General features: G+C 48.3%; 1 protein-coding gene across 2 annotated transcripts in view; it reads right to left on the bottom strand.

Moving 5' to 3' along the window:
- The window catches only part of CALB2 (calbindin 2), a 29,337-nt gene that overhangs the window by 9,602 nt on the left and 8,270 nt on the right, over positions 1-11,465 (bottom strand). For both annotated transcript variants that reach the window (XM_007462966.1, XM_007462967.1), the window contains exons 2-4: positions 7,954-8,030; positions 4,950-5,039; positions 2,218-2,298 (exon numbers count right to left, since the gene is read on the bottom strand). In XM_007462966.1, the coding sequence (XP_007463028.1) occupies positions 2,218-2,298; positions 4,950-5,039; positions 7,954-8,030 (248 nt within the window). The remainder of the gene's footprint in view (positions 1-2,217; positions 2,299-4,949; positions 5,040-7,953; positions 8,031-11,465) is intronic.

Below are 11,465 nucleotides of genomic sequence, written 5' to 3'. Positions count from 1 at the left end.
TCCCTCCCTCCCTCCCTCCCTCCCTGGATCCACCCCCAGCTCCACGCTCTCACGCTGGACTTCTCTTCCCATCCGATACTTTGTGCTCAGCCATCACGAAGTATGGCCATTATTCTCTTCCCATTCAAGGAAAAGAGTTCAGGTAACCTGGGCTTTCTGGAATCTCAAAGAAATCCTGAGGTGTCACTAACGTTAGAAAGGAAAATGTTGTGATGAGTAGTGGGATGGAAGCATCTGACAGCACAAACCTTTCAGGGCTACAGAGGGGCCATTTCATGTTTCCAGCGGATAAAGATGGAACGAATGGACAACCCCAGGAGGGGATGGTCCTGCAGGATGATGGGGTCCTAGGAAACCTGTGGGATGGGGGTGGCGTTGGCTCGGTAGTTATGCTGGGGCTTAAAGGATAGAGGCAGGTAAAATATGGAACCATGTCAACTACACAGAGAGAAACCACTGATGATTTAGAGAGAGAGGGTTTCCCTCCCCTCCTCTTTAAGCATCTCTGCCCCCTGCAAGCTGTCAGCCCTATTTTCCTGATCGTAGGTGGAAGGGAGGCCAATCTCTGGCCACCTCCCTATCAGGAAAGGAGTAATCAAGTATAAATGCTCCCTTTTCTACAGACAGAAAAACGGACACTCACAAAAGCAGCACCCTGACAAGTTCTATGCATATGCAGAGTTTTCCTCCTAGACAGGCAAGGGGGGAACTAAGAACAGAATCCAGCATGTCAATGACCAGCTTATGGAATTTTGCCATCGTGAAAAAACTGGAGAAAATCCTTTAAGGCACAATAAAATTAAATCCATATCTGATGCTTAGGCAAGCTACCACTTAAAAAAATGAGTCTTCTGCCCTAAGAATCCATTATTTCTAACTGACTATCTATATGGGGAACTCACTGCCATGTGTGTTTCTGGACTAGCTCTCCAGTCATTTTTAAGCAGTGAATCAGGGACAGGGGATTACCTGTGGCTAGAAATGGATTTAACATGACAAATGGCAACTGGAGTTGTGTTGAAGGCTAGTCATTATTTATCACAGCAGGCACTGTGTGTGTGTGTGTGTGTGTGTGTGTGTGTGTGTGTGTGTGTGGCGGGGGTGGTATGGGTTGAATTTCACCTTGAGGGACACACATTGAATGGCTAGGGTGCAGAGCCCCAGAAAAATAGCAAAAAATAACTGGTAGTTTGCTGGACATCAGGATTAGTAATATATTTGGTTAAACCGTATGGAATTTCCAATTTTTGTAAGTAAAGAATGGTTAAATGTGAGCAGTTTCACATGGCTCAATCTATCAATTGCATATTACTCAAAAGACACTTGAGTTTGGATGTCCTATTTCCCATGAGGATCTCAAAGAATTGCTACTGCAAAGATGGCAACATCCATTTTAAAGATGGACAGTGAAGCCCAGACCACAGTCAAAGACCAAACCTGGAAGATACTGGAAACTGGAATTCTCACTGGGCTTTTTCAGTTTTAGAATGGTACCTAAATCCATCCTTCTCAAGCATGCTCCTTGGAACTCTGAATTCCAGGAACACTAATGCTATTGAGTGAGAAGAAAATATGAAAGATTCTGGAGGCAAACCAAGTGAAACAGGTCTCTTTACTGCAGGATTTCTCAGAGCTTGTAATATGCAAATATCTATGGCAAATACCCAAATGGGAAGTGGTGTGTACACATTATCTTCCAAAGGTACTTTACCCAAGCTTACTTCTCACCTTATTCCCCACACTTTAACGTGCACACACGTCACCTGGGGATCTTGCTAAAATGTAGATTCTGATTCAGTGGGTCAGGGACTCTGCATTTCTTTTTTTTTTTTTTTCCTCTCCCTGCTGTGGCCTCTCCCGTTGCGGAGCACAGGCTCCGGACGTGCAGGCCCAGCGGCCATGGCTCACGGGCCCAGCCGCTCCGTGGCATGTGGGATCCTCCTGGACCGGGGCACGAACCCGCGTCCCCTACATCGGCAGGAGGACTCTCAACCACTGCGCCTCCAGAGAAGCCCGGGACTCTGCGTTACTAACGAGCACCCAGGTGGTGGCGACTTTGATGCTCCTGGTCCGTGGACCACATTTTGAGTAGTTGAGCTACTCAAAAGGGGTTTAGTGTCTTCCAGGGACCATTCGCAGGCATTGGGGGCCTGGCTCTGAACGCGAGAAAAAGGCAGGCCCCGATGTGCAAGAGAGAAGGCAGCGCCTTGGTCTCACCTCCATAAACTCGGTGCTGGAGCCCACATGCTGCCTGAAGCACAGAAGGAAGTTCTCCTCGGTCGGCAAGATCTGCGCCAGCTGTGGGGATCAGAGAGCAACAGTAACATTATGGAGAGCCCTGCCAGGAAGCAAACAGACTTTCCTGCAGGAAGGATGGAAACCGGCCAGTGGCAAGGCAGCATGGGAGTCACATTTTGCTCCATTTTGCTTCCTTCCTTGAGAACAGGGGCTGGCAGCCCTTCAAAGGGGAAGAAGGATGTTCTGAGAAGCGCTTCTGGGTCACCCCCAAACCTTCGGGTATGAGCAGCTGGAGGGACAGAAAGTGGTGCCACTTTAAAACGCGAGTATCCAGACTCAAAAGAATACTTAATAGATGATGCCATATATATAATTCTAGAAAATGCAAACAAGTCTGAGATTGGTGGCTGCTAGTGCAGGATGGCCTGACCAGACAGAGGAACATTTTGGGGGTGATGGAGATGCCGTATTTTGATTGTGGTGGTGATTACATGGCTGTATACAACTGTCTAAACTCATGGAATTTTACACTTCAAATCAATACTGCTTATTATATGTAAGTTATACCACAACAGATCCGATTTTTTAAAAACTGCAAGGACTCTTGTGCTGCAAACACTGTTGGCTGCCCCCCTCCCCCCACAATGGCCTTCCCCTCTTCTCTGCCCCCAGCATGCTTGAGTCACAGGCAAATCCTAATTAGTCTCAGCTAGATGTGATAATCCCATTTCCCTGGCCAGTGATTGGCTTATGGCTAGACATGTGACCTACTCCTGGCCAATGAAATGTGAGGGGAGGTCTACTGCAGGTACCCCTGGGAAAGGTTTCCTTATTCTTATCAGGGACCAAATGAGATGGGCCCCTTCTGCATCTGGATGTGATGCCTGGAACTGCTCTAGCCAGCTTGCTACCAGCCTGAGGATGAAGCTGTTTTAGGGGTGGAGAACAGAACCAAGAGAACTGCCGAGAAGCAGGGCTGGAGACCTTGTCTCCTTCACCAGGAGTCAGTCCTTCTCATGGCCTTTCTCATTAGGAGCCTCTCATAGTTTAAGCTAAGAGTCAGTATATTATGGCCCATGAGCCAAATCTGGCTCAATGCCTCTTTCTGTAAATAAACTTGTATTGGAACATGGCAGGGCCCTTGCATTTACATACTGTTTGTGGTGGTTCTGTGCCACAGGGCAGAGTTGTTGAAGGCAGGGTTTACAGCTTGCAAACCCTAAAACACTGACCATAGTCTGGAACTTTACAGAAAAAGCTTGCCAACCCCTGGTTTAAGCCCATTTGAGTCAGGATGTTCTGAGGCCTGCAGTTTAGGCATCTATAGGGATGGTCTTGGTGCTTTTCACAGATCACCTTTAACTAGGCTGGTAGCCCATCCCTCAGCTGCTGTGAAGGATGACTGCTAGTGGCTCATTGCTGCCCCCTGCAGGAGAACTTCCCTCCACCAAACTGCCCCAGCCATCCTCCCCTCCGACCCCCATCCTGGAGGGGGCAGCTTGCATCCAACGCCTGATTGACACAGGGGTACAAAGGACCATCCTACCCCTTGCTTCAAGGTGGGGCCAACCCCATGGCGCAATCCACACTCCAGAGCCCCCCAAGATATCAGGCCAAGGCAAGGCTCCAGCTGAGACCACACGCTTGCTTAGCTTCTTCCTCTGCCCTTTCCTGTTGCTGTCTCCTCCCTTCTCTTGAAATCCTACCCACGAATCTCTGTCTCAGTCTCTCCTTCCAGGGCACTGACCTAAGGCACCATGCAACCAATCCACCCTGGGAGGAGTTCTGCCCTCCTTTGTGTGCCGCTGTCATCATTCTGGACCACTTGACCATGGGTTGCAAACTGATTTCCAGAGGTGTCTGGTTAGGCCTGCACACACATGCACATGTATATGTGTCTGTATAAGTGTATGTGTGTATATATAAACTGTTAAACAAGGAGGCCATTAGACTGAGGTAGCCTTAATGCCTTAGTAGCCTATGTTAGCAAACCAAAGTCTAAACAAACAGCCAAAGCAGCCAACTAGGCTTTCCTGAATAATGCAGACACTTACACTCTAGCCAGTCGCATAATTCCCTTGCTTTGTAACTGTCTCTTCTATATAAACGTCTTTCCCTTAGCTCCCATTGGTAGAGTGTTCCTAACTATTTTAGGTTCGGTGCTGGCCCATTTGAATTGATTTTTGCTCCAATAAACTCTTAAAATTTTTAACATGCCTCAGTTTATCTTTTAACAATATGTATATATCTATGCACATCAATACACACATATGAATGTATGTGTGTATATATTAATATATATAAATTATACATGCTACATATATAAATTATATATACACACACACACACATACACAGGCATACCTGCCTTTGGATGCCTTTAGGTGGGGCATGAACTCTTCTGTTCTGCAAACTTCACCCTCTCTTCTGTCTTAAACTGAGCTCATCACACATTTATAGTACCCGTTGGACCCTGAGAGCATTAAAAGTCTTCATCCCTGTCTTAGGCCAATGTTTGTTGCTTCCTCGTTCCTTGTGAGTCAAAGGAAAAGCTCCATCTGTTCTCTTTCATCAGCCTAAGTGCTGGGGGTGGTGGTGGGGCTTGAAGACCACCACCTCACTCGGATCCCTAGAAGGACTCTTGTGCATGGGAGAGGCACAGGCAACCGACGGCCCTTCCCGTGTAGCTCTTAGCAGGATACTAGGACTCACCTCTGCCATCTCGATTTTCCCATCTGCGTTCTTGTCATACTTCTGCATGAATTCCTTCATCTTCTCCCCAAGGTTGTCACTCTTTGACATCTGCAGAAAGACAGAGGGCGCTGATTTTGCTGCTGGGTCCCCTGCGAACCGTGGATTTCTCACCCTCTTGGTGCAGCAATGGTGGGGAATCATTCTGCACCCCAAATATGCAGGCGTGGAACCAGGTTGAACCAATGCTCTGACTAATCAGGGCTGCACCCTTTCCCTTTTTAGGGTTCCTCCAAATCTAAGTGTTCTCTCTCTTTTTAAAATTTATTATTTATTTATTAATGTCTGCGTTGGGTCTTCGCTGCTGCGCGTGAGCCCTCTCCAGTTGCAGCGAGCGGGGGCCGCTCTTTGCCGTGGTGCATGGGCCTCCCACTGCAGTGGCCTCTCCTGCTGTGGAGCACAGGCCCCAGGAGCACGGGCTTCAGTAGTTGTGGCACGTGGGCTCAGTAGTTGTGGCTCGCGGGCTCTAGAGCGCAGGCTCAGTAGTTGTGGCGCACGGGCTTAGTTGCTCCACAGCACGTGGGATCCTCCCAGACCAGGGCTCGGACCTGTGTCTCCTGCATTGGCAGGCGACTCTTAACCACTGCGCCACCAGGGAAGCCCTAAGTGTTCTCTTCTTTGAGGCTCAATCACATTATTTTCAAAGGGAAACAGAACATACGGATGTGCTCTGTACCACCTAAGTAAACATGCCCGTCTGCCTTTGAGATGGATTAAACCATAAGTCTACCAGAAGGGTGAGGACTTATTTCCATCACTCAGATGTGAGAACTCAGGCCCCAACATTTCATTGAGGCAGCTTCTAATAAGCCCAGCCTATTGCAGGGGCCCCCAATAAGTTCTAGACACTCCACCAGAGCAAAGGTGATCGCTCATTTTCTTCTTTAAAGACGAACTGGAAACTCTACAATGCTTTTCACTCTGATTTTAGGTTAGGAAGAATGTGAAGAGAAAGTCTGTATAGTTGAGGGGTCATTTGAATAGTCCGCTAGAGAATGTGACTACTAAAAAGGCAAAGAGCTTCACAAGTTCTGTTGGGCCATCACCACCTAACTTAAGTCTAAGGTTCTCTTGAAGTTCTCAGAGCCTCTCTTCGCTTGGGGTGCTGCTTGTTAAGTGTTTGCAATAGTGAGCTCTTCTTTATCGCTAATCAGTGATGAATCATCTTGGCATCTGAAGCCTCTTCGCTTCTCTAACGGCTTTCTGGTGGGTTGTGTGTTTCCTAGGATTGGGCCAAAGAAAATTCTACCAATTCTTAGAGTCTTTTGTTTTTTACCTTTTGGACTGGTCTCAATTTGCCCATATGTATTTGTTTATCAATATTTATTGCGTTACATCTACAAATGTGCCTGGAATGAGCCTAGGCCCTTGTCACAAATGTGGCCATCCTGTTTGCTTTCCACAACAGTCCCCATGATGTTAGTAGCCTGTCCATTTTACACACAAACGGAGGCTGAGATGACATGACTTCTCCTGAGGTCACCAGCTAGTATCATCAGAATTTTAACCCATGACTCTTGTTTCCAAGGCCAATATTTTTTCTGCCACAGAACAGCTGCTCTCAGATCCAGTCCGGGGTGATGTTAGTTGAGAATGTTGTTGACAGACTTGAAAATCACCCCTGATGCCATCTGAGGAAGGGAATGACTAAGAGAAGGATTTCAGATTTGAAGCACTTTGTAAAAACACATTCCTCCATCTACCCCACGATCCCAGAACCAGTTGTGAAGCCTGTGTTTTCTGTGATCCGGGCTTCATTATCCTAGTAATGAGGGGTGACGGGGGACTGTTGATAAACAAACCCGTGAATCACCTCCATCACTTAAGCCCATCGCTTGGACATCTTCCTCACCAGGGCGCGCTGACAAGCTCTGAACCAGGTGTTCACCAGTGGATTTGTGACTCATCTCCCAAAGCGCTCCATGAAGACTTGCTAATAAGTAGTGGATTGGCAAACAGACACGCAGCAGGGGAGAGTAGAGAGACACCCCCCGCCGACCCCCGACCAAAGGACCCGCAGGAGCTGGCGGGGAGGGAGTTGGTCTGACTCCATATATTCGAGAACCAGACATGGGAATCACAACAGACTAGCTCCAATCACCTTACCTTTTCAGTATTTCAGACGTTCCCCCAAAAGGCTTTAGTGAAGTCAATCATGCCAGGTTGGCACATGGGGAAACAATGTGCCTGCCATTAAGGGCGTGGGACATGATTTGCAGTCACTTCAGGCCATGAAGGGCAGTCTGACACCTGCACACATGAGCCAGTACGATCTGGCTCAGATGCTGGTTTGGAGCAATCCTCCACTTTCCTCTAGGTCCTTTCCGAGGTTCCAACCTTGGTTGGTCTAGAACAGTGGTTCTCTAGTGGGGACGATTCTGCATCCCCTGCAGGTGACATTTAGCAATGTCCAGAGACATTTTTGATTGTCACAATTTGGAGGGGTGCTACTAGCATCTCATGGGTAGAGGCCAGGGATGCTGCTAATCACCCTACAATGCCATGGACAGCCCCCCGTGACAAAGAGTTGTCTACCCCAAATGTCATTAGTGCCGAGGCTGAGAAACTCCAGTCTTGAATAAAGGCACTTGAAACCCTCTAGGCATCCAATCTTGAGTCATGACCCCTCTGAGCATATTAGGTAGGCTATGGACTCTCCCCTAGGAAAAAGTACTTTTTATACACACGGACACAGACACAAACTTTTGCAGTTTTGGGCAGTTAATCAACCCCGGGTACCCATGAACACCCCTCAATCCCAGACACCCAGAGATAGTGAGGTAAGGTACTCTTCTAAGGGAGTATTTCAATTTTAAAAATCCTTCCAGATAAAAGAAAAACTCTAAGGGTCAAGACCAGAGATGTCAGGCTGCTGATGGAATGTATGACCTAGGACAGACAATGCTCAAAGCTATGGTCAGGATGACAGAAAATTCCAAACAATGGGAGAGGGGTCTGGGCTTACCATGCCAGAGCCTTTTCTTGCCTTCTCCAGTTCTTGGAAAAAGTTTTCTAGCTCTTTACCTTCAATATACCCATTTCCTGCAAAGATAGCAAAGAAAAAAAGCAATGAAGCTCAAAGCTAAGTAGTAAAACTTCTGGTGGGTGGGTGGGGTGGGGAAGTGGGGGCTTCACTGAGAACTTGTTCTCTTCACTGGTCAAGCAGGTGTCTGGGCCAGCCCTGGACGGTTAGGGATGTGGGTCCTGCCCTCTGGCCATTTGCAACCATAGAGATCCAAGATTAATAACGGTGTTGCCTTTGTGATATACATTCAGTAGTCAGAGACTGGGAGGGACCAGCGTGTGGGCCATGCTGGCAGAGGGAGCTGGGAGCTGTCTGTCCGTGGCCAGCTGGGCAAGCAGCAGGAGCTGCAGATCTGACAGGGGACAATAGGTCATCAGCCTCAAGATTTGTCAGCAGGTGGCAAGCCCTGGTCAGTAGGGCGAATGAGGTCAGAGGCAGAACTTGGGTCTCTGGGGTACGAGGGTGTACTGAGTTGAAGAGTGTCCCCCAGGGACTTCCCTTGTGGTCCAGTGGTTCGGATTCCGTACTTCCACTGCAGGGGGCAGGGGTTCAATCCCTGGTCAGGGAACCAAGATCCCACAAGCTGCTCGGTGCAGCCAAAAAAAAAATAATAATAAAGTAGACTTTCTAATAAATAAAAAAGTGTCCCCCCGGAATCCATGTCCACCTGGAACTCAGGATGTGACCTTATTTGGAAATAGGGTCTTTGCATATGTAATTAGTTAAGATGAGGTCATACTAGATTAGGGTGGGCCCTAAATCCAATGGCTGGTGTCCTTATAAGAAGACCAAGTGAAGACACAAAGACACACCGGGAAGAAGGCCGCATGAAGACAGAGGCAGAGATTGGGGTGATGCATCTCCAAGCTAAGGAGCACTGTGAATTGCTAGCAACTACCAGAGGCCAGGAGAGGGACATGGAACACGTTACCCCTCAGAAGCTGGAACCAACCGTGCCAACACCTTGATTTTGGACTCTAGCCTCCAGAACTATGAGAGAATCAATTGCTGTTGTTTTAAGCCACCCAGTTTGTCATACTTTGTCACGGCAGCTCCAGGAAACTAATGCAGAAGGGAAGAGTGGCAAGAGAAAAGCAGGGATGGGGGCACCTGAGAGGTGGTCACAGGAATCAAGCATGTGGGAGGCAACCCACTCCACAGTAATAAAGAGAGGGGGCTCTGCGGTCTGTGGAGGTAGATTCAAATCCTGGTTCTGCTGTACTTAACGAGCTGTGTGGCTTTGGGAAAGTTATCTAACCCATGTCATCTGCAAAATGGGTAATTAAATGGGATTTTTGCATGTAAAGCCCGTCACTCAGTCCATTATGGGTGCAGTGTAAATGTTACTGTTGTTTGAGTTCAACTACCAGAACTTGTATAAAAAATGGGAATGAATTTGGGTGAAAAGTGCCGTTATCGGGACCGGGTCCCAAGGTCAAGGCCTGACTTGCAAGATCACGTACGTAGTAAGAAGTCCTTTAGGTTCTTCACCACTGAACCCAAAAGACCTAGAGACCAGGGCGAGCTGAATCCATGGCCAAGCTCCCTGGTCTCTCTGTGACGGGGAGGAATCATTTGTGGGTGGGAAATCAGACAGATCTAAGGCAGTGCTCCCCAGACTGCTGTGAATGGGAATCTCCTAGAATCTTAAAAAAAATATGGATGTCTGGCTCCCATCCCCAGACATTCTGATGTAATTGGTTTGGGGTATGAGCTAAGCATCGTGATTTTTAAAAAAGTTCCCCAGGTAATTTCCATGTATATAGCAAGGTTTGGAAACCACTGACCAAAAGTCAAGTTCCAAATCTGATCTAAAGCACTGAGCAAGGTTCCCATAGAGACTTGAACAGGAAAGGGAGATGGCAGCTTGCTTCAAGGGCAAATGGAGTTACAAACTAAACAAAGAGAATAAAAATAAGTATTTAGCCTGGCCTTGGTGGGGGCTTTGGGAGGCTGGAGGGCGATGTGGGAGTCGGGGTGTGTGTTCTTCCTAGCCTCCCCCACTAGTGTCCCCTGAGAATTTAGATTTGGAATGAATAATCCCAGTGGCGCCCTCTAGTGGAGAAGGTGCCACAATACATAGTGTATGGAGGAATCATGTGAGATAATTTTTTTTTTTTTGCGGTACGCGGGCCTCTCACTGTTGTGGCCTCTCCCGTTGCGGAGCACAGGCTCCAGACGCGCAGGCTCAGCGGCCATGGCTCACGGGCCCAGCCGCTCTGCGGCATATGGGATCTTCCCGGACCGGGGCACGAACCCATGTCCCCTGCATCGGCAGGCGGACTCTCAACCACTGCGCCACCAGGGAAGCCCGCCTTTATTTTTTTGAACTGAATGTTCAACGTTGTGGGAACTATAGCCAAGTTTAGATATGGGCCTGTTCCCCAAGAGCATTTAATGGTCTACGGGGGTGAGTCAGACAGACAAGAATAGCAGGAATCTACCAGTTGAAGAGAGAGGGTGAGCAGAGATTAGATAGGCAGGCAGGGGCTGCAGGGCCCAGATGGGGCATCCTCCAGCACTGGGGGAAAAGGTCTTCGCTACTTTGGCTTCCCTCAGAGCGACTCCCTAACCATCACGCGGGAGACACCTATTATACGAGGTGGGAGTAGAGGACAGGTTAGCCTGCCTCCTTCCAGGGAGGACTTCAGCAATGGGCAAGTGGTTTGCTTTTTCTATGACCGTCTTATAGGGGGGTGGGGTGACTGGCCACCGCGCAAATCTCATGTGGATGGGCATTGATAAGGATGCGGTTACCATAGCAACCATCACTCCTAACTACCCCATATCAAGCCGCAACCTGTGAATATTAGGGAGGAGGATGGGAGGAGCCAGGGACCCTGCATCCGTCCTTATTCTGGGCTTGCTACCATTCTTCACCACCATGGTGCCTCAGTTTCCCCAAATTTTGAAGTGAGACAACACTTCTTTTTTTTTTTTTTTTTCTTGCGTTATGCGGGCCTCTCACTGTTGTGGCCTCTCCCATTTGTGGAGCACAGGCTCCGGACGCGCAGGCTCAGCGGCCATGGCTCACGGGCCCAGCCGCTCCGCGGCATGTGGGATCCTCCCGAAACGGGGCACGAACCCGCGTCTCCTGCATCGGCAGGCGGACTCTCAAGCACTGCGCCACCAGGGAAGCCCCAACACTTCTTTACAATTAATCTGACCACAGACACTTGGAAAACCTTGACCGAAGAATGCCCTGCCTCACAGTGGAAGGGGGCTTGTTTCTCACTGAGATTTGTGCATACAGATTTTCTGAGAGTTGAACAGGTAAGAGGAGCCCGATTAAGGGTCGTAAGTCTACCACCAGCTCTGTGACTGTCCATGCAATGTCGAGCAAGTCAATCTCTCTAAACCTCAGTTTCTTGATCTGTAAAATGGGTATAACTATTTATGCTCAAAACTATTTTTTTTTTTTTTTTTTTTTTTTTTTTTTTTTTTTTTTTTTT

This window comes from Lipotes vexillifer, unplaced genomic scaffold (assembly GCF_000442215.2).
Source record: "Lipotes vexillifer unplaced genomic scaffold, Lipotes_vexillifer_v1.1 scaffold70, whole genome shotgun sequence".
Classification (NCBI taxonomy): domain Eukaryota; kingdom Metazoa; phylum Chordata; class Mammalia; order Artiodactyla; family Lipotidae; genus Lipotes; species Lipotes vexillifer.
The sequence above is the reverse complement of the archived record's forward strand: the minus strand, read 5'-3'. Positions and strand labels throughout refer to the sequence as shown.